At 43.3% G+C, this 22,809-nt stretch overlaps 2 protein-coding genes and 2 pseudogenes across 2 annotated transcripts; 3 read left to right on the top strand and 1 right to left on the bottom strand.

The window, feature by feature from the left end:
* The window catches only part of LOC128412277 (zinc finger protein 420-like), a 309,743-nt pseudogene that overhangs the window by 99,257 nt on the left and 187,677 nt on the right, over positions 1-22,809 (bottom strand).
* LOC128412188 (zinc finger protein 850-like) overlaps positions 1-22,809 on the top strand; it is a 322,162-nt pseudogene that overhangs the window by 275,161 nt on the left and 24,192 nt on the right.
* On the top strand, positions 2,981-11,143 carry LOC128412275 (zinc finger protein 501-like; the record flags this gene model as incomplete). Its single annotated transcript, XM_053385184.1, has 2 exons — positions 2,981-3,073; positions 10,101-11,143. A coding segment is annotated over exon 2 (1,017 nt), but the record flags the coding sequence as incomplete, so codon positions are not given.
* Positions 17,233-18,170, top strand: LOC128412160 (zinc finger and SCAN domain-containing protein 31-like). The gene has a single exon (XM_053385024.1). It carries the CDS (start codon positions 17,573-17,575, stop codon positions 18,047-18,049), a length of 477 nt encoding a protein of 158 aa, XP_053240999.1. The 5' UTR covers positions 17,233-17,572; the 3' UTR covers positions 18,050-18,170.

Below are 22,809 nucleotides of genomic sequence, written 5' to 3'. Positions count from 1 at the left end.
AAATGAGAGTACCCTAAACATTTTTTTTAGAAAAAAACCACTGAGTTATACCATAAAATCATCTATCAATGGAAATAAAATTTAATGAGGAATGTCATGCAATAACTTTTATGAAGGATTATTTATTACAACAGCAGTCATAAAGAAGAAACGTGAAAACACAGGAAAAATGAGATATGCAGGTTAAATTGCCGTGTTGACACTTTGCGATAAAATCAATGGGTTTGGGGTTGCAGTTTGGGGACTCGGTTCCTAAAAGGTTCGCCATCACTGCGCTAGAAGGAAAGGAAAGTGGGGGGGGGCGTCCCCCAAAAAGCATCTCTGGAAGTGGGAAAGAAAAGGCGGAGGGGAGAGATGGGCACGCTGGGCTTGGCAAGGGTTAAAGGGAACCGAGCTGTCTTCCTAGAGAGGCCAGGAAGCAAGGGGGGGCCAGGTCCTCCAGAGCCAAGGCCCCTCCCTCCCCAGTCCTTTCCTGCTTTGGTGTCTCTCCTGGGATCTGGTGAGTCTCCTCTCTCTCTGGGATCTGGTGGGGGTCCCAGGGTTGCAGCAGGGGAGGGGGCCTGGGGGGCCTGATCTGCTCCTGCGGGGGGGGGGGGGAACCCCAAGTCAGGGAGGAGAGGGTCCTGCCAGGGAGGGGCCAGGTCTGCAATGCTCTCATTCCTGCAGATCAGAGGATCCCTGACTGCCACGAAATCTCCCTTCTTTAAACAAAGGGGTCCCTGGGACTTTAACTCTGTGCGACGTCGCTCAGCCTCATTGCACAACGGAGGAAACATCTGCAAATGGTTTTGCTAAGCTGGACGAGGAGGTGGACTAGCCCCCCCCAAAAAAAAAATGTGGTAGAGGAAGGCCAGGAATAAAGAGAGGGATCCCAGCCCAGAGTCTGGCTGCTGCATTGGGGACCAGTTTCCCAGTGTCTCCCAGGGCAGCTCCCCACGGAGGCCACGGCAGCCATCCCCTCGCACCCAGAGCAGGGCATCCCAGGACCACATCCTCTCTCTCCCAAAGGGATGGTTGCTGGAAATGGGCGCTGCTACTCACTGAGTCTCCAGGGACCTGGGCATCAATGGCTGTGTGTGTGTTAAGCTATCTAATAGAATAATAATACTAAATTACACTCCTAAATTTCAAGGGAGATGTCTTTGGCCCTGTCCACATGACCCTCGGGGGTTGGCCAGATACATACCTGGCCCTCAGAGCAAAGAAAAAGGGGCCCCACCCCAGGAGTCTTGTCTTGAGAGTGGCAGAGAGTCCAAGTGCAATAAAAGGAGACAGAAGCAGGGGAGTGGGGTGGGGGGAGAGCAACTCCTGAGGACCCCCGAATGAGGACCCCCACTAGAGCCAAGCATCCATTTTTCACAAGATACAAATGACTCCCTTGTCAGTCAGGTCTGACTTCATGCAGTGACTGGAAGACAGGAGAAACCAGGCTGATTCATCTCCCAGAAATCCCTTCAGTTACCTCCACATTTTGCATTGCAATCTTTCTTCTAGGAGAGCTAGAGGCTAGAGCTAGAGGAACCTAGAGGCTGCTTCTTCCTCCTCCTCCTCTTTCTTCTTCCTCCTCCTCCTCTTCCTCCTCCTCTTCTTTCTTCTCCTTTTTAAAAAGGCCCTTTCCACCTGACCTAGGGGGTGAAGCCCAGACTCACCCAGCCCTACTGTGTTAAATATGTATTCTGTAGTTGACCTCCTTTGTAATGTTTTATTTTGATATCTTTAAGAGAATATTTGTTTTCTGTTATGTTGCTTTGACTATAGACTATATATTTGACTTTCTTCTGATTGTTTTATTTCTGTTTTATTGATTTTGTGGGATGTGAAACTGCAGTCAAGTACAACATTCCTACAGTGGACACATTAGGGGATGTTTTCTCCCACTCAGGAGAAGACTTCCTGTTTCCTCCTGAGCTGAGACAGACTTGAAGAGGGTGCAGTCTGTTGTACTAGCATGGAGGAGCACACGGCCTCCATGTTCTGATCAGTGTGTGTTCTCCATTTTGTATGTTGCTGTGTGTTTGGGGAAGTGACTCCTTAGTGGGAGTCATTTGGGACTAACATCTTTATGGAATAGTTCTAGTTGTTATGTAACAACCTGCCTGTCTGTGAACGTGTACGAATCTGTGAGTAAACTACTTTTATATTAACGTGAATCAGATTATTGTGCTTATTCGTTTAAAAGGGATTGGGAGGGATTTTACCAAGAAGGAATTTTTAATACTAAGACTCAGATGAGTCAGCAACAAGCTGATCGCTGCGTAATCTAAAAAAGGGGGATGTATGGAACCCTGCTAGAATATGGAACTTGCTAGTGCATTTTAGGAAGGATATCATTCAATAATATATCTTCTTCTAACTCCCCAATTATCCCCACAGATTTAATATGCTGTAAACCGCTTTGAGATTTATCTCTAAAATATAAAGTGTTATAGAAATTTAAATAAATAAAATAGCTCATGGTTTGGGCTGTGGTGCAGTCCAGACCTGGTTCCCTCCAAGAATCATCCATGCTTGCTCAGGGAACCTTTTTCTTCTCCTGATATTAGACAACTTTCATAACTGAACAATGTATTTGCTTTGTAGGATTTGCTAGTGCCTCTCCTTAAGACAGACAGAACTTGGCAGAAGACCAAAGGGTTCCTTCCGATCTCTCAGAGGCTTCCTGAGAGCACAGATGGGTGAGCGAGACTCAGCTGGCCCTGAAGCAGGAAGAGGCCATGCCATCCAAACTGGGAGCAGTGGGGGGTTCTGGGAAAATTCTGTGCAGAAGATCCTGGGTGAGGAGGACACCCTCTGCTCAGAGGTGCAGAGCCGGCAGTTGAGGCAGTTCTGCTGCCAGGAGGCCAAAGGACCCCGAGAGGTTTGCAGCCGACTCTACCACCTTGACCATCAGTGGCTGAAGCCAGAAAGGCACACGAAAGCTGAGATGTTGGACCTGGTGATCTTGGAGCAGTTCCTGGCTGTCCTTCCCCTGGAGATGGAGAGCTGGGTGAGGGACTGTGGAGCGGAGACCAGTTCCCAGGCGGTGGCACTGGCCGAAGGTTTCCTCCTGAGTCAGGCAGAGGAGAGGAAGCAGGTGAGAGAGACTTTCCTCTGGATACTCCCAAGGGGCTCCAAACAGGACAGAGAACATCCCATAATGATCTGCTGTTGGCCCATCCTTTTTCTGCATCCATGGAATGAGTTCTGACATCCTTAAAGCTGTTGGCCCTGACATTCATTTTTTATTTTTTAATATATATTTTTATTAGTTTTCCAATATAAAACTATACAAAACAAAACATCCAATTTATCACCAACATCCTTTTTTTTTACTTCCATCAACATGTTTGATAATTCTCCGTCTTGATCACTTCTTGCACATTTCTTAATTTAATAATTCTAATATTGCACTACAATAATATCTTAATTTACCTTATTTTTTAAACAATATTTCTACCATACATTCTCACAGAGCTTCCTGAAAGCTTACAAATGTTATCTGGTCATCATATATAGTTTTCATATAATCTGTAAATTTAATCCAGTCTTCAGTGAATCTCTGGTCTCGTCGGTTCTGGATCCTTCCTGTTAATTTATCAAGTTCTGCGTATTCCATTAATTTCATTCTCCATTTTTCAATCATAGGTAATTCTTCTTGTTTCCATTTTTGGGCCATTAGTATTCTTGCTGCCGTTACTGCGTATAAAAATAACTTCCATTCTTTCTTATTAATTTCATTTCCTATTATTCCTAATAGAAATGCTTCTGGTTTCTTAACAAATGTATATTTCAACATCTTTTTTAACTCATTATATATCCTTTCCCAAAAGCATTTCACTTTTTTACACTCCCACCACATATGGTAAAATGTTCCTTCTTTTTCTTTACACTTCCAACATTTATTACTTACTTTATACATTTTTGCTAATTTTACTGGTGTTACATACCATCTATATATCATTTTCATCACATTTTCCTTTATTATAGTACACTCAGTAAATTTCAGTCCTTCATTCCACAATTTAACCCAGTCTTTAAATTGTATATTATATCCAAAATCTTTGGCCCAATGGATCATAACCGATTTAACCTCCTTGTCCTTTGTATACCATTCCAATAATAATTTATACATTTTAGACAATTTTTTTACGTCATTATTCAATACTTCCAATTGATATTTTGATTCCTTGTCGGTAAAACCTCTTTCTAATACATCTTTTTTAAACATTTCATTAATCTGAAAATAATCCAACCAATCATTTACATTTTCTTTTACTTCAACATATGGTTTCAATTTCCATTTACTTCCTTCTTTCATTATTAAACTCCCGTATGTTATCCACCTCCCCCTCATATTGATCTTCTTCACACTCATCACCTCCAACGGAGACAACCAATGTGGAATTTTTGACTCCAGTAGGTTTTTATACCTATCCCAGACTTCTATGAGAGATCTTCGAATGATGTGGTTTTCGAAACACTTGTGCACTTGTTTCTTGTCATACCATAGATATGTGTGCCAACCGAATGTTATCAAATTCTTCCAAATCTAACAATTCTGTGTTCTCTAATTTTATCCATTCTTTCAACCAACAGAGACACGATGCTTCATAATATAATTTCAAGTCTGGCAGGGCAAAGCCTCCTCTATCTTTTGCATCTGTTAGTAACTTAAATTTTATTCTCGGCTTCTTACCCTGCCAGATATACCTTGAAATCATTCTTTGCCACTCCTTAAATATTGCCGCCCCTTTGATTATTGGAATAGTCTGAAACAGAAATAACATTTTCGGTAACACACTCATCTTTATCGTTGCAATTCTTCCCCAAAATGATAACTTCATTCTCCCCCACACCTCTAGATCTCTCTTAATTTTATTCCATATTGGTATGTAATTATTTTGAAACAGATCAATACTCCTAGGGGTTAACAAAATCCCCAAATATTTAACTTTCTTAACCACCTCTATCCCTATTTGTTGCTGCATTTTTTCAATTATTTCTTGATCCATATTTTTCGCAATTATTTTTGTCTTTTTCTTATTTAATTTAAAACCCGCAACCTGACCAAACTGTTCTATTTCTTCTAACACCTCTTTAACACTACTTGTGGGATCTTCCACTGTTATGACCAAGTCATGGGCAAAGGCCTTTACTTTATATTCATTTTGACCAACTGTCACTCCCTTTATTAGCTCATTACTTCTTACTGATCTTAGAAAGACCTCCAGAACCGAAATGAATAACAACGGTGAAAGAGGACACCCTTGTCTCGTGCCTTTAGTTATTACAATATTTTCTGTTGTTACATTATTAACTATTAATTTCGCTCTTTGATCAGTATATATCGCCCTTATACTATTAAGGAAAGATTGACCCATATCCATAAATTCAAAGTTTTTCAACATAAATTCCCATGAAATATCGTCAAAGGCCTTCTCAGCATCCACAAACGTTAACATCGCTTGTTTATATTTATTATATATGTTGTCTTTCTTTTTTTAAAAAAAATAATATTTATTGCCTTTTCCAACAATTTAAACACTACAAAAAAGAAAAACCATACAATACAATACAAACAAAACACACACACTACATAACACTAACAAAACACTAACATTAAACTAACAAAACAAAACAAAAACAATTTAAAACACATCAAATAATTTCAATATCTTATCTTTCATTCACTTATTTCCGCGACCTCCTCACACCTCCCTTTTTGTATTCCACTTCTACTAATTGTTTCAGCAATTCCTTTCCATCTTCCTCTGTTTTCTATCCTATAATTATCTTAGCACATTCTAGCCTTATTTTTTCCTTTAATACTCTATTAATCTATTTATACTTAATTCCTTATAACATTTCTACTAAAGCCATATAACTTCATTCCAAATTTTTCTAACATTCATTAATTTTACAGTATTTCCGTAAATAATCTTTAAACTTTTCCCAGTCTTCTTCCACCGACTCTTCTCCCTGGTCTCGGATTCTGCCAGTCATTTCCGCCAGTTCCATATAGTCCATCAACTTCATCTGCCTTTTTTCCCCCCTTGAACTCCCACCTAAAGATGATTTTATTCCATTTCGGGACGTCTTTAAAAGTTCCCACTCTTAACTGTTGTACTTCTAAGTTCTTCTGATAATGCCAACCCAATATTCTATCTCTCTCTTCTTTAGTTCGAAGGGTGATCAAGCAGTCTCTTATTCTGTTCTTCTCTTTTCCCCCTCCTCTTCCAAGTCTGAAGGCCTTCACAATTCTAAACTCTTCTTGGCCCAAGTCCAAGTCCCAAAAGTCAGCGAGTTCCTGTGTGAGAAAATCTGTCAAACTTTCCTTCTCAAATTCAGGTAGGGCTCTGATCCTCAAATTCGTCTGTTTTTCTTTAAGTTCAATCATAGCAAGCGTCAACTTATGTTCCTCGAGTTGCCTCTGTGAGGATGGGACTCTCTCTCTCTCAAGTTCTGTTACTTTGCATTCAGCAGCAGCGGCTTTCTCCCTGGCTTCTTCCGCAGTCTGCCGTATCAGAATAGATTCCTGTATCAATTTCTGGATGGTTTCTGTATTGGTATTCACCTTTTGTCCCAAATTATTTATACTTTCTGTATTTAAGTCAATTTTAGTAGTTGCGGCATCCACTTTCACATTTATCGCGTCTGTTTTCTTGTTAAGCTGTTCCAGTGAATCATTTATCTTATTTAATGCAATCGCCAAAGCTTCTTCTGTCGGCATTCCTCTTGATTTTAAATGAACTGATACAGAAGCAGCCGCAGAAGAAGCAGGTAGGGCTGGTGTTGAGCCTCTCCTGGGTTGCTGCAAAGTCCTCCCAGACCTTAATGTTTTTTCTACAGTTTGCTGATCTGTTTTTTCCTTTCCATTTGCCATAACACTTAAAGATTCAAGGTCAGTCCCAGAGTCTCACAGTTTTTTCTCTTGCCGCTGGAAATTCCCCTAGCCCAGCTCTTGTAAAACAACCAGTTTCAAAGGCTTCCACTAGGGGGAAACAGTTTCTATTTATATTAATCAGTAATGTCCTCTTTTGAACACAGTTTCAAAGCAATCCAAAGTTAGTTTCAATTTTCAGATACTTTTACTCCTTTTAATGTTGTCTTTCATCTGCCTACCAGGAAGAAAACCTGCTTGGTCCTTATGTATCATTTCCTTCACTATCTTTTTCATCCTATTTGCTAATATACTTGCAAACAATTTATAATCCTTATTTAACAATGAAATTGGCCTATAATTTTTAACTTGAGTCAGGTCAGAATCTTGTTTTGGAATAAAAGTGATATAGGCTTCTTTCCATGTTCCTGGTATTTCTTGGACATATCTTTCATTTGTCCTTTTAGTTCATTAACTGTTAAGTCTATTTTTTTAACTGTGACATCTGTTTTTTTGTCCAACTGTTCTAATTTTGTCTCTAAATTTTTCTCACTTTTTAAAATTTCTGATTTAATTTCTGCAAACATCTTTACTATTTCCCCTTTTAATTCTGACTCTTGCCTTGAACTTTTTCTTTCTACTGGTGTCGCCCCTTCGCTTTTTTTTTTGAGTATGAGACATTCCTAATATTAAATATTAGCTTCTTGCCACTTGTATGGCTAATCCAATCCACGCTCCAACAGCCAGGGAGTTAAAATATCCACTTATTACAATAGCCTTCTTGCCACTTGTTTGGCTATTCCCAATTTCCCGACAAAATATCCACAAAAAAAAAATTATAAAGAGAAATCCCAAACTCCAAAAACAAGCCTCTAAGAAGAAACAAAAGACAAAAACTTAGCAAAGGAAGCAGACTTTATAATCCACGAAAGGGAAGGGGGGAAAAGGGGAAGAAAAAAATCAAAAATGTCCAAATACCCAAATATAGTCCACTAATCCACTCCCAAGTCAACGTCCTTAAAGTTTTTATTTATATCGGAAAGAGAAAGAAATTCTCCCTTTCTGAGAATTAAAATGGCGCTGCTTATTTTCCTGCGTCACAGAAATAGAAGCAAGCAAGAAAGGGGGGGAATACAGTCTCCAAGAAAAAGAGAAGCACTCTCAAAGTCCCATAGTCACAAAAATAACAAAAATGACGAAAGAGAACAGCCTCTGTCTTCTAAGAACTTTGCCACTTAATCCATCCCTCCACCATAAAAAAATAGAAGATACATCAAAGGTCTTAGAGGCACTAATTGTCTGTTACGCAGATCTTTTGTAATCGAAAGTAGAAAGTACAGAGGTCCATTTCCGACGTTCCCAGAAATTTCACAAAAAAGACTGTCTAAAAAAAGGCTTTTTTAATTCCTCATCCTTCTTAGCGTTAATTAAAGGTCCATAAAAAAGATTTCTAATCGCCAAAGTAAAATCCGTTTGAATTAACTGACAGTTTTGTCCCATTCTGTGAATCCCTCCTGTGTCTACTTAGAATTCCAGACGAGGCTGACCTCCTTTTTCCCACCTCATCCTCATCGAATTGTCTCCAATTGTTATTTTGATTTTTTAATCCTTTTAAGTCCTTTTAAATTCGAATTCTTAGTGTTTGAGAGCCGATGGCTTCTGCGCACAAGCACAAACTCGAGGCTTCGCTCCTGGAGGATAGTAATGGCTTCCCACTGCCTGCCTTTCTACCCCGCTGCTTTCATCGCCTCCAAAGGAGGTTACCTGGCGGCCGGGGGAATCACAAAACGGCCGTGCCGGGATCCTGCCCCCTGGATCTCCTTCCAGGGGTGTTTTGGGGGGCTGCGGCGCCCTTGCAGCACCCCCCTTTTCCTCCCAAGAGCTGGATTCCCTCTCCAGAGAGAAATCCCGCTTGTCTTCGCTCCCGCGATCAGCCGGAATTCTCTCTGACAGTCATTTTTTAATCCTTCTCCCCATTCTCTCTTTTGAATCCTTGTTTCTTTTTCAGGGAAAGGATCTCTTTGTAGAAATGGACCAGATTTCTTCTGAGGCAGAGAGGCCTCCGTTGGACACCAGAGAGGGGCCACTGGGTAAGGAGGGAGGATTTTTTTCTCTGTTTAGTCTCATTCTGTTGGTTTTCCAACTCATCAGAGGAGGGAAGATATATTTTTTCACACATAACATCTCTAATGCACCCAAATATCCAAATGCACTAAGCAGGCGAGACTTTCTCAAAGGCCCCTCTGTAGTTTGAGATGCACTGATTTACCTGTGAGACAGGAAGGCACTCTGGGCCTCCCCCTTACCTTTTTTCTCTTGCAGGTGACACAGTGATACTGGCTAGACCTCTTCAACCATCTCTGAATGGGGACAGAAGAGAAGCAGCGGCTGTGGAACCAGATCAGGTCAGGGGAAGCTGCCTTGTGGGGACAGAGGCCGAGGGGTGGAACAATGTCCTAGCTCAAGGAGTGGTGGTGAACAACAGTGTTGTCTCAGAGGAGGACATTTCCCTTCTTCTCTAGGTTCCAGTGTGCTTCGAAGATGTTGCTGTTTGTTTCACGGATGAGGAGTGGGATTTGCTGGATCCTGACCAGAGAGCTCTGCATAAGGACGTCATGGAGGAGAATTGTGGGATCATGGCCTCTCTTGGTAAGGCTCCTAGTGGAATCATAATATCAGTTTTTAAATTCAAAACTCCATATGTGACGAACCTCATATATTTTCACAGACCTCAACAGCGCCCCCTACAACAATATCCTACCCTACAACAATATTACAATATCCCCCCCCCAAAAAAAAACCCTTGAATAGTAAATTACTGTTTTTTCTGTGAATGTTCTTCCTCCAGTTGCAGCATATTAAACAAGGATCAGCTGGTCTGAACTCCCCAGACCCTTTTGACTGTAAACTTCAGAGTTGTTAGGGAAGTTGAAGTAGCTTCTGTCAGGTTTTCAGTTTTTGTTTTTCCTCCCGTCAGTCTTTGGTTGTCCAAAGAGAAGACTGACATTGGAAATGGAGGGATGCCATGATGGAGCCAAACAAAATCCATTCGAGAGAAGAGCCAGGCTTATCGAATCACAGGTTCCCCTAAGGATGTCGGTTGATCCCCGTTAATTAATGCACCCAACCCATCAGAAAACCATCCATCTAACCCACTAGTGTTATTCCTCTATTACCAGAGTTAACAAGTATTCTTCCTTAATTTTTCCCTGAGGCGCTAATCCATTTCTCTTCATTGTAGATAGAGATGGACTGGAAATTAAGAACATGGGTGACCATGACAAAATCCCCACAATGGAGAAGCTGAATAAATATATTGAATGTGGGAAAAGTTCCTTTTCCACTTCCCATCAAAGAAATCCCATTGGGAAGAAAGCATATCAGTGCTTTGGATGTGGAAAGAGCTTCAGTTTCAACCACCATCTCACTTCCCATCAGAGAATTCATACAGGGGAGAAGCCCTATCAGTGTGTGGAATGTGGAAAGAGCTTCAGTCAAAAGGGCAATCTCACTAAGCATCAGAGAATTCATACAGGAGAGAAACCCTATCAGTGTGTGGAATGTGGAAAGAGCTTCAGTCAGAGCTTCTCTCTCAGTTCCCATCAAAGAATTCATACAGGGGAGAAACCATATCAGTGTGTGGAATGTGGAAAGAGCTTCAGTCAGAGCTCCTCTCTCAGTTCCCATCAAAGAATTCATACAGGGGAGAAACCCTATCAGTGTGTGGAATGTGGAAAGAGCTTCACTCACAGCCACAATCTCACTTCCCATCAAAGAATTCATACAGGGGAGAAACCCTATCAGTGTGTGGAATGTGGAAAAAGCTTCAGTCAGAGCACCAGTCTCACTTTCCATCAAAGAATTCATAGAGGGGAGAAACCCTATCAGTGTGTGGAATGTGGAAAGACCTTCAGTCAGAGCGCCAGTCTCACTTACCATCAAAGAATTCATACAGGGGAGAAACGCTATCAGTGTGTGGAATGTGGAAAGAGCTTCAGGAAGAGCTCCTCTCTCACTTCCCATCAAAGAATTCATACAGGGGAGAAACCATATCAGTGTGTGGAATGTGGAAAAAGCTTCAGTCAGAGCGCCAGTCTCACTCGCCATCAGAGAATTCATACAGGGGAGAAACCATATCAGTGTGGGGAATGTGGAAAGAGCTTCAGTAGGAGCTGCAATCTCAGTTCCCATCAAAGAATTCATACAAAGTTCCCAAAACCCTTCATTATACATCTTTCAGTGCCAGGGAAAAACTCATCTCCTCTTCATACAGGGGAGAAACCATATCAGTGTGGGGAATGTGCAAAGAGCTTCAGTCAGAGCTGCAATCTCAGTTCACATCAAAAAATTCATACAAACTTCCCAAAACCCTTCATTATACATCTTTCAGTGCCAGGGAAAAACTCATCTCCTTAACCAGGCCTTTGGCTGATGGACATCTAATGCCCTTTTACAATGTGGTGGGGAGGTGGGGGTTACAGGTTTTTTGGGGGGTGTTTTGTGTTTTCATTGTGTGGTTTTATGTTGTAACCGTCCTGAGACCTGTGGGTAAAGAGAATAAGAGCCAACTCTTAGAGTCTGAGGGCTCTTTGCCCCCCAATAAGATATGTGAGGGGGCCACCCCCCAGTTCATAGGAATAGCCATTCAAATGGCATGCTTGCACCGCATCCTGTGACTGTTTAACCGAAGCGGGGCTTGCTAAACCCCTCCTATATTTTATTCAAGTTGGCACTCCTGCTATAGGGCGCTATAGAAGTCAAATAAATGCATAAATAAAACAAAACCATCTTGGTCGCCTTCTTTTGCACTTGTTCCAGCTTGTCAATATCCTTCTTAATATTAGCATTTAAAAAAAATATGTACCCTTCATGGCTTTCTCAAAAACAAGTCAAGCTAGAGAAATCTCTCTTTTTTCTTTTTCTTTTTTTGGATGGAGTTACAGATTGTTTCTCAGGGGACTGCTGTGGTAATAGTGCATCTTAATTTCAGTAAGGTTTTTGACAAAGTCTCCCTTGATATTTCTGTGAGGAAGCTGGTAAAATGAGGCTGAACTTGGTAACTGTTAGGTGGATTTGACTGACCAATCCCAAAGAGGACTCTTTCATGGTTCCTCATCATCCTGGGGAAAAGTGACCAGAGGGGTGCTGCAGGGTTCTGTCCTGGGCCTGTTGTTGTTCAAGTTCTTTATAAATGTCTTGGATGAAGGAACTGAAGGGGATGCTCATCACATTTGCAGATGACACCAAACGGGGAGCGGAGGCCAATGTGGCAGAAGGCAGAATCAGATCAATGGCAGGAATAGTACCACTTTATTCTGCCTTGGTCAGACCCCACCCAGAATACTGTGTTCAATTCTGGGCACCACAATTTAAGTATCTTAACTTTTGTTTGCCAGGGGAAATCAAGAAGGTGGGGGAACACAATCCATATTCCTTTTATAACACGTGGCAAATGTTTGTTGAATATATAAATTGTTAAAACTGTTGCAGGAATCCACCCAGCACTCATGGGGAAATGTATCGTGGTCTTTTAGAACAGGCATCCCCAAACTCGGCGCTCCAGATGTTTTGGGACTACAGCTCCCATCATCCCTAGCTAACAGGACCAGTGGTCTGGGATGCTGGGAATTGTAGTCCCAAAACATCTGGAGGGCCGAGTTTGGGGATGCCTGTTTTAGAATAATGAAATGAAACTTTAACACATGACATGCTGAAAGTCTGAAATTCCATCAGGACAAGTTACTTTTTGTTTACTGTTGTAACTATTGCTTTCTGAATATTTATCTTCTGTACCATGAAGATAAAGAAAAATAATGTTTTTTAAAAAGGAGATGGGGAAATCATGTGTACTATTCCATCAATCTGCTTGCATGTGTTGATTTTATTTGGAGACTGTAACTCCCAGTAATTTCATTATCTGCATGTGTTTCTGTGTGTTCAGCACACATGATTGCAGGTGAGACTGAATAAAACACTTCATCGGAAAAATTAGAAGCATCTAATGTTCCCTGGACTTTTAATAATAAATAATACTAATTTTATTATTTATACCCTGCCCTCCCCAGCCAAGGCCGGGCTCAGAGCGGCTTACAAGCAATAATAAAAACAAGATGAATGATTACAACTTAAAAACAAAATTACAATACAACATTGAAACATTGAAACATTAAAATATTAAAATGCAGCCTCATCACAGGAGGAGAAGGAAAGGAAAAAAGAAAGAGAGGGAGGGAATCAAATTGGCTCCAAGCCAAAGGCCAGGCGGAACAACTCTGTCTTACGGCCCTGTGGAAAGAAATCAGATCCTGCAGGGCCCTGGTCTCAGGAGACAGAGCGTTCCACCCGGCCGGAGCCAGAGTTGAAAAGGCCTTGCTCTGGTTGAAGCCAATCTAACTTCCTTAGGGCCCGGGACCACTAGGGTGTTGCTATTTATGGACCTTGAGGCTCTCCGTGGGGCATACCAGGAGAGGCGGTCCCGTAGGTACGAGGGTCCTAGGCCGTGAAGGGCTTTAAAGGTCAAAACCAGCACCTTAAATCTGACCCTGTACTCCACCGGGAGCCAGTGCAGCTGGAAAAGCACTGGATGAATATGTTCCCATGGCAGAGACCCCGTGAGGAGCCTCGCTGCAGCATTCTGCACCCGCTGGAGTTTCTGGGACAGCTTCAAGAGCAACCCCGCGTAGAGCGAGTTACAGTAGTCAAGCCTGGAGATGACCGTCGCATGGATCACTTTTAGGGCAATGCATGGTGCTTTTGTTAGACACATAAAAATCTGGCTGCTCCCAAAGACTTGTCTGTCTGTCTCTGCACCACAACACTGCTTTGGAACGGCTTCTTTCTGATTGGTGGTAAAAATGACTATTGGTTGGTGCTGGTGCTTGAGGATGATGAAAGGTACTTAACGAAAAAAGTTGGGTTTACAAATAATTCCCTACAGCCACGTTTCTAGGGCTAGGCTGGCCATTGTCCTGGTCGCACTCATCTTCTGGTGGACTACAAAGCTCTTAACAGCTTCTGATCAGATTGCCTTCCCCCATGTATTCCCAACTCAACTGCTTTGAGAAAACTGGCACAGTTACCGGTTCCACATAGAACACCTGTACTTGTGAGAAAGCAAAGTTTTAGTGTGGCGACACAGGTAGACCTTGGAACTCCCTGCCCGCATTACTTTTCCCGCTTTTCTTTTTGGTGCCTGCAAAAATAAATAAATGTTTGTTTAGGCAAGCCCATCCAGATATTTAAGATGTGGACATGTATTTTAATCTGATTCTCAGCAAACGGTTCATTTGTAATTATTTCTAAATATTTTAAATAGTTGTGTGTAACTTCTTTTACTGATGAAAAGAATTCTGTATGTGTGTGGGGTGTGTGTGTGAAACCGGGTACCACCTGACCTTGCTATGCCTCTGGAGCTGGAGCTGCAGAATTGGTCCTTTTCCCTGCAAGCTGCTCCTCCACTTTCCGGCCAAGGGAGGGAGATGCTCAGAGTCCAGCCAAGAGCCTCACCCCACAAAGGGATATCTGGGCATTGGCGGAGCCAGGGGGGCAGCTGCCCCCCCCCCGAAATCCATAAGAAATAATAAGAATATGAGGTTCTGCAAAGGGAGAGAGGGCTGAGCTGGAGGGATTCGGCTTTGCAAGGGTTAAAAGGAACTGAGCTGCCTTCCTAGAGAGGACAGGAAGCAAGGGGGGGCTGGTCCTCCAGAGCCAAGCCCCCTCCCTCCCCAGTCCTTTTCCTGCTTTGGTGTCTGTCCTGCAAGGGCTGCCTCGCTGCCCCCTCCTGGGATCTGGTGAGTCTCCTCTCTCTCTGGGATCTGGTGGGGGTCCCAGGGCTGCCGCAGGGGAGGAGGTCTGGGGGGCCTGATCTGCTCCTGCAGGGGGGGACCCCAAGTCAGGGAGGAGAGGGTCCTGCCAGGGAGGGGCCAGGTCTGCCACGCTCTCCTTCCTGCAGATCAGAGGATCCCAAACTCATTTGACCCTCCGGCCCCCCCCTTCAGAAAAAATCTCCCTTCTTTAAACAAAGGGGTCCCTGGGAAACATCTGCAAATGGATTTCCAAAGCTGGACGAGGAGGTGGACTAGCCCCCCCCCAAAAAAAAGGGTGGAAAAGAGAGACCAGGGATAAAGAGAGGGATCCCAGCCCAGAGTCTGGCTGCTGCATTGGGGACCAGTTTCCCAGTGTCTCCCAGGGCAGCTCCCCACGGAGGCCACTGCAGCCATCCCCTCGCACCCAGAGCAGGGCATCCCAGGACCACATCCTCTCTGTCCCAAAGGGATTGTTGCTGGCAAAGCAGCCGGAAATGGGCGCTGCTACTCCCTGAGCCTCCAGGGACCTTGGCATCAGTGGCTGTGTGTGTGATATCTAATAGAATAATAATAATAAATTACTCACCTAAATTTCAAGGGAGATGTCTTTGGCCGTGTCCACTTCTCCCTCAGTGGGTTAATCAGATTCATTCCTGGCCCTCAGAGCAAAGAAAAAGGGACCCCACCGCAGGAGTCTTTCTGGAGAGCAGCAGAGAGTCCAAGTGCAAAAAAGGAGACAGAAGCAGGGGAATGGGGGTGGGGGGAGCAACTCCTGAGGACCCCCAGGTGAGGACCCTCACTAGAGCCAGGCATCCATTATTCAAAAGATACAAATGACTTCCTTGTCAGTCAGTTCTGACTTCATGCATTGACTGGAAGGCAGGAGAAACCAGGCTGATTCATCTCCCAGAAATCCCTTCAGTTACCTCCACATTTTGCATTGCAATCTTTCTTCTAGGAGAGCTAGAGGCTGCTTCTTCTTCCTGCTCCTCCTCCTCTTCCTCCTCCTCTTTCTTCTCCTTTTTAAAAAGGCCCTTTCCACCTGGCCTAGGGGTGAGGCCAAGACTCACCCAGCCCTACTGTGTTGAATATCTATTCTGTAGTTGACCTCCTTTGTAATGTTTTATTTTGCAATCTTTAAGATAATAATTGCTTTCTGTTATGTTGCTTTGACTATCGACTATATAATTGACTTTCTTCCAATGGTTTTATTTCTATTTTATTGATTTTGTGGGATGTGAAACTGCAGTCAAGTACAACATTCCTACAGTGGACACATTAGGGGATGTTTTCTACCACTCAGGAGAAGACTTCCTGTTTCCGCCTGAGCTGGGACAGACTTGAAGAGGGTGCAGTCTGTTGTACTAGCATGGAGGAGCACACGGCCTCCATGTTCTGATCAGTGTGCCGTCTCCATTTTGTATGTTGCTGTGTGTTTGGGGAAGTGACTCCTTAGTGGCAGTCATTTGGGACTAACTTCTTTATGGAATAGTTCTAGTTGTTATGTAACCTAAGCCTGCCTTCAGGGATATGTCTGTGAACGTGAATGAATCTGTGAGTAAACATTTATATTAACGTGAATCAGATTATTGTGCTTATTCATTTAAAAGGGATTGGAAGGGATGTTACCAGGAAGGAATCTTTAATAGTAAGCCTCAGATGAGTCAGCAACAAGCTGATCGCTGCGTAATTTAATAAGGGGGATGTTTGGAACTCTGCTAGAATATGGAACTTGCTAGCGCAAGTTAGGAAGGATATCATTACTTCAAAACGACCTTGACAGATTGGAGAACTGGGCCAAAACAAACAAGATGAATTTTAACAGGGAGAAATGTAAAGTATTGCACTTGGGCAAAAAAAATGAGAGGCACAAATACAAGATGGGTGACACCTGGCTTGAGAGCACTACATGTGAAAAGGATCTAGGAGTCTTGGTTGACCACAAACTTGACATGAGCCAACAGTGTGACACGGCAGCTAAAAAAGCCAATGCAATTCTGGGCTGCATCAATAGGAGTATAGCATCTAGATCAAGGGAAGTAATAGTGCCACTGTATTCTGCTCTGGTCAGACCTCACTTGGAGTACTGTGTCCAGTTCTGGGCACCACAGTTCAAGAAGGACACTGAGAAACTGGAACGTGTCCAGAGGAGGGCAACCAAAATGGTCAAAGGCCTGGAAACGATGCCTTATGAGGAACGGCTAAGGGAGCTGGGCATGTTTAGCCTGGAGAAGAGGAGGTTAAGGGGTGATATGATAGCCATGTTCAAATATATAAAAGGATGTCACATAGAGGAGGGAGAAAGGTTGTTTTCTGCTGCTCCAGAGAAGCGGACACGGAGCAATGGATCCAAACTGCAGGAAAGAAGATTCCACCTAAACATGACAGTAAGAGCTGTTCGACAGTGGAATTTGCTGCCAAGGAGTGTGGTGGAGTCTCCTGCTTTGGAGGTCTTTAAGCAGAGGCTTGACAACCATATGTCAGGAGTGCTCTGATGGTGTTTCCTGCTTGGCAGGGGGTTGGACTCGATGGCCCTTGTGGTCTCTTCCAACTCTATGATTCTATGATTAAATAATATATCCTCTCCTGCCTCCCTAATTATCCCCACAGATTTAATATGCTGTAAACCGCTTTGAGATTTATCTTTAAAATATAAAGTGTTATAGAAATTTAAATAAATGAAATAGCTCATGGTTTGGGCTGTGGTGCAGTCCAGACCTGGTTCCCTCCAAGACTCATCCATGCTTGCTCAGGGAACCTTTTTCTTCTCCTGATATTAGACAACTTTTGTAACTGAACAATGTATTTGCTTTGTAGGATTTGCTAGTGCCTCTCCTTAAGACAGACAGAACTTGGCAGACGACCAAAGGGTTCCTTCCGATCTCTCAGAGGCTTCCTGAGAGCACAGATGGATGAGCGATACTCAGCTGGCCCTGGAACAGGAAGAGGCCATGCCATCCAAACTGGGAGCAGTGGGGGGTTCTGGGAAAACTCTGTGCAGAAGATCCTGGGTGAGGAGGACACCCTCCACTCAGAGGGGCAGAGCCAGCAGTTGAGGCAGTTCTGCTGCCAGGAGGCCAAAGGACCCCAAGATGTTTGCAGCCGACTCTACCACCTTTGCCATCTGTGGCTGAAGCCAGAAAGGCACACAAAAGCTGAGATGCTGGACCTGGTGATCTTGGAGCAGTTCCTGGCTGTCCTTCCCCCAGAGATGGAGAGCTGGGTGAGGGACTGTGGAGCGGAGACCAGTTCCCAGGCAGTGGCCCTGGCCGAAGGTTTCCTCCTGAGTCAGGCGGAGGAGAGAAAGCAGGTGAGAGAGACTTTCCTCTGGATACTCCCAAGGGGCTCCAAACAGGAAAGAGAACATCCCATAATGCTCTACTGATGGCTCATATTTTTTTTCTGGGAAGGCATCCATGGAATGAGATCTGTCACCCTTGAAGCCGTTGGCCCTGACATTCATTTTTTAATCCTTCTCCCCATTCTCTCATTAGAATCCTTTTTCTTTTTCAGGGAAAGGATCTCTTTGCAGAAATGGACCAGAGGCCTCCGTTGGACACCAGAGAGAGGCCACTGGGTAAGGAGGGAGGAGGTTTTTCTCCGTTAGGTCTCATTCTGTTCGTTTTCCAACTCATCTGTGGGTTCTTTTCCTCTTTTGTTGGGGGAGATAGTGGGACCAAGAGCCCAGAGGAGGGGAGATATATTTCGGCACAACTAACATCTGAAATGCACCCAAACATCCAAATGCACTCAGCAGGCGAGACTTTCTCAAAGGCCCCTGTGTAGTTTGAGATGCACTGATTTACCTGTGAGACAAGAAGGCACTCTGGGCCTCCCCCTTACCTTTTTTCTCTTGCAGGTGACACAGTGATACTGGCTAGACCTCTTCATCCATCTCTGAATGGGGACAGAAGAGAAGCAGCGGCTGTGGAACCAGATCAGGTCAGGGGAAGCTGCCTTGTGGGGACAGAGGCCAAGGGGTAGAACAATGTCCTAGCTCAAGGAGTGGTGGTGAACAACAGTGTTGTCTCAGAGGAGGACATTTCCCTTTTTCCTTTAGGGTCCAGTGTGCTTTGAAGATGTTGCTGTTTGTTTCACGGATGAAGAGTGGGAGTTGCTGGATCCTGACCAGAGAGCTCTGCATAAGGACGTCATGGAGGAGAATCATGGGATTGTGGCCTCTCTCGGTAAGGCTCCCAGTGGGATCATAATATCTGTTTCTAAATTCAAAACTCCATATGTGACTAACCTCATATATGTTCACAGAACTCAACAGCGCCCCCTACAACACCGGATATCACAACCCAAAAAAACCTTTTAACAGTAAATTACTGTTTTTTTCTGTGAATGTTCTTCCTCCAGTTGCAGCTTATTAAACCAGAAACAGCTGGTCTGAACTCCCCAGACCCTTTTGACTGTAAACTTCAGAATTGTTAGGGAAGTTGACGTAGCTTCTGTCAGGTTTTCAGTTTTTGTTTTTCCTCCCGTCAGTCTTTGGTTGTCCAAAGAGAAGACTGACATTGGAAACGGAGGGATGCCATGATGGAGCCAAAGAAAATCCATTCGAGAGAAGAGCCAGGCTTGTCGAATCACAGGTTCCCGTAAGGATGTCGGTTGATCCCCGTTAATTAATGCACCCAACCCTTCAGAAAACCATCCATCTAACCCACTAGTGTTATCCCTCTATTACCAGAGTTAACATGTATTCTTCCTTAATTTCTCCCTGAGACGCTAATCCATTACTCTTCATTGCAGATAGTGATGAACTGGAAATCAAGGACAAGGGTGACCATAACAAAATCCCCACAATGGAGAAGCTGTATAAATATCTTGAAAGTGGGAAAAGTTCCAATTCCACTTCCCATCAAGGAAATCTCATTAGGAAGAAACCCTATAAGTGCATGGAATGTGGAAAGAGCTTTAGTCAGAGCTATTCTCTCACTTCCCATCAAAGAATTCATACAGGGGAGAAACCTTATCAGTGCTTTGAATGTGGAAAGAGCTTCACTCACAGCCACCATCTCACTTCCCATCAGAGAATTCATACAGGGGAGAAACCCTATCAGTGCGTAGAATGTGGAAAGAGCTTCACTGATAGCTCCAGTTTCACTAGGCATCAGAGAATTCATACAGGGGAGAAACCCTATCAGTGCTTTGTATGTGGAAAGAGCTTCAGGGAGAGCTCCTCTCTCACTTCCCATCAGAGAATTCATACAGGAGAGAAACCTTATCAGTGCTTTGAATGTGGAAAGAGTTTCACTGATAGCTCCAGTTTCACTAGGCATCAGAGAATTCATACAGGGGAGAAACCCTATCAGTGCATGGAATGTGGAAAGAGCTTCAGGGAGAGCTCCTCTCTCACTTCCCATCAAATAATTCATACAGGGGAGAAACCCTATCAGTGCATGGAATGTGGAAAGAACTTCATTCACAGGGCTCATCTCACTTTCCATCAAAGAATTCATACAGGGGAGAAACCATATAATTGCTTGGAATGTGGAAAGAGCTTCATTCACAGGGCTCATCTCACTTCCCATCAGAGAATTCATACAGGGGAGAAACCCTATCAGTGCTTTGAATGTGGAAAGAGCTTCACTCACAGCCACCATCTCACTTCCCATCAGAGAATTCATACAGGGGAGAAACCCTATCAGTGTGTGGAATGTGGAAAGAGCTTCAGGAAGAGCTCCGATCTCACTAGACATCAGAGAATTCATACAGGGGAGAAACCCTATCAGTGTGTGGAATGTGGAAAGAACTTCAGTCAGATCGCCAGTCTCACTTCCCATCAAAGAATTCATACAGGGGAGAAACCCTATCAGTGTGTGGAATGTGGAAAGAACTTCAGTCAGAGCTCCACTCTCACTTCCCATCAAAGAATTCATACAGGGGAGAAACCCTATCAGTGTGTGGAATGTGGAAAGAGCTTCAGTACGAGCTCTGATCTCACTAAGCATCAGAGAATTCATAAAAGGGAGAAACCCTATCAGTGTGTGGAATGTGGATAAATCTTCAGGAAAAGCTCCAATCTCACTTTCCATCAAAGAATTCATACGAAGAGTAGAAAACCCTTCATTATACAGCTTTCATCGCTAGGGAAAAACACATGACTTTAAACAGGCCTTTGGCTGATTGACATCTAATGCCCTTTTAAAATGTGGTGGGGAGGTGGGGGTTACAGGTTTTGGGCTGTGTGTTTTGTGTTTTCATTGTGTGACTTTATGTTGTAACCGTCCTGAGACTTTTGGGTATAGAGAATAAGAGCCAACTCTTAGAGTCTGAGGGCTCTTTGCCCCCCAGTAAGATATGTGAGGGGGCCACCCCCAGTTCATAGGAACAGCCATTCAAATGGCATGCATGCACCGCATCCTGTGACTGTTTAACTGAGGTGGGGCTTACTAAACCCCTCCTATATTTTATTCAACATGGCACCGCTGCTATAGGGTGCTATAGAAATGAAATAAATGCATAAATAAAATAACACCATCTTGATCGCCTTCATTTGCACATGTTCCAGCTTGTCAATATCCTTATTATTATCATTTTAAAATTCATGTACCCGTCATCTGAAGATTTCACGGTGTTTCACAACATAAACAGATAGGTTGAAAACACGGCTTTGTCAAAAATGAGTCAAGCCAGAGAAATCTCTCTTTTTTTTCTTTTTCTTTTTTTGGATGGAGTTACAGACTGTTTCTCAGGGGATTGCTGTGGTAATAGTTCATCTTGATTTCAGTAAGGCTTTTGACAAAGTCCCCCGTGATATTTACGTGAGGAAGCTGGTAAAATGAGGCTGAACAAGGTAACTGTTAGGTGGATTTGACAGTCTAAACCTGAACAGGATTCCTTCATGGTTCTTCATCATCCTGGGGAAAGTGACAAGAGGGGTGCTGCAGGGTTCTGTCCTGGGCCTGTTGTTGTTCAACGTCTTTATAAATGACTTGGATGAAGGAACTGAGGGAATGCTCATCACATTTGCAAACGACACCAAACAGGGAGCGGAGGCCAATGTGGCAGAAGGCAGAATCAGATCAAGGGCAGGAATAGTACCACTTTCTTCTGCCTTGGTCAGACCCCACCTAGAATATTGTGTTCATTTCTGGGCACCACAATAAGTATTTTAAATTTTGTTGGCCTGGTGAAATCAAGAAGCTTGGGCTACACATGCCATATTCCTTTTATAACACGTGGCAAATGTTTATCAAATACATATATTGTCAAGACTGTTGCAGGAATCCACCCAGCACTCGTGAGAAAATATGGCATGATCTCTTAAAATAATCAAATGAAACATTATCACATGTCAAGATGAAAGCCTGCAATTTCATCAGGACATGTTATTTGTTGTTTACTGTTATAACTATTGCTTTCTGAAAAGTTATCTTCTGTACCATGAAGATAAATAAAAACAATGTTTTTAAAAATGGTGGGGAAATCAGGTGTCCTCTTCCGTTAATCTGCTTGCATGTGTTGCGTGTTATTTGGAGTCTGTCACTGTCAGTTATTTCATATTAGCTATGTGTTTCTGTGTGTTCAGGACACATGATTGCAGGTGAGACTGAATAAAAGACTTCCTAGGAAATTCCCTTTGACTGCTTCTGTATTGTTTCAAATGTGTCTTCACTTACAGATTAGAACAAATCATATTTATTACTGATGAATCATACCATTGTCAGCTCATTAATCTCCACCCCAACAAACGCTGCGCTTAGCATGAGCAGCTGCTTTCTTCCCATTTCTTAGGTGGAAATAACCGATAATGAAAAGGAAGACGGGAGATAGACCCTTTCCATCAACCTTTGGGGATCTGGGGGGCTTCATTTCACCCCTTAGTCCTGCTCCTGAAAGCTTGGCAAATGTGGAGCATTTGCTCACACACGGCCATGACTTAAAAATGAATCTTCAAAAAAAATTGAAAATGGTATTGCAGTGCTAAAAAGGCTCAATAAAGCATTTCCTGTAGTAGCTGGCATCTTAGCGAGCCCAATGCCACTCTGCCAACTGTCTCACTCCCAGATAACGAATCTGGAAAGCTGTCTTGTCATCTCTGTCTGTAAAGACTTCCGTGTCCCTTGAATTCACAATTAAGCATTTCTGGAAGAGGAAATGATATGCTGTTGTTTAAAAAGCACTAATACTGGGCCA

Source organism: Podarcis raffonei, chromosome 4, assembly GCF_027172205.1.
Source record: "Podarcis raffonei isolate rPodRaf1 chromosome 4, rPodRaf1.pri, whole genome shotgun sequence".
NCBI classification, from domain to species: domain Eukaryota; kingdom Metazoa; phylum Chordata; class Lepidosauria; order Squamata; family Lacertidae; genus Podarcis; species Podarcis raffonei.
Note: the sequence above shows the minus strand (reverse complement) of the source record. Positions and strands in the feature narration are given on the sequence as shown.

Coding starts and splice junctions, on each gene's coding strand:
- LOC128412160 (XM_053385024.1), top strand. CDS start 17,573: ATGGATGAGCGATACTCAGCTGGCCCTGGAACAGGAAGAGGCCATGCC.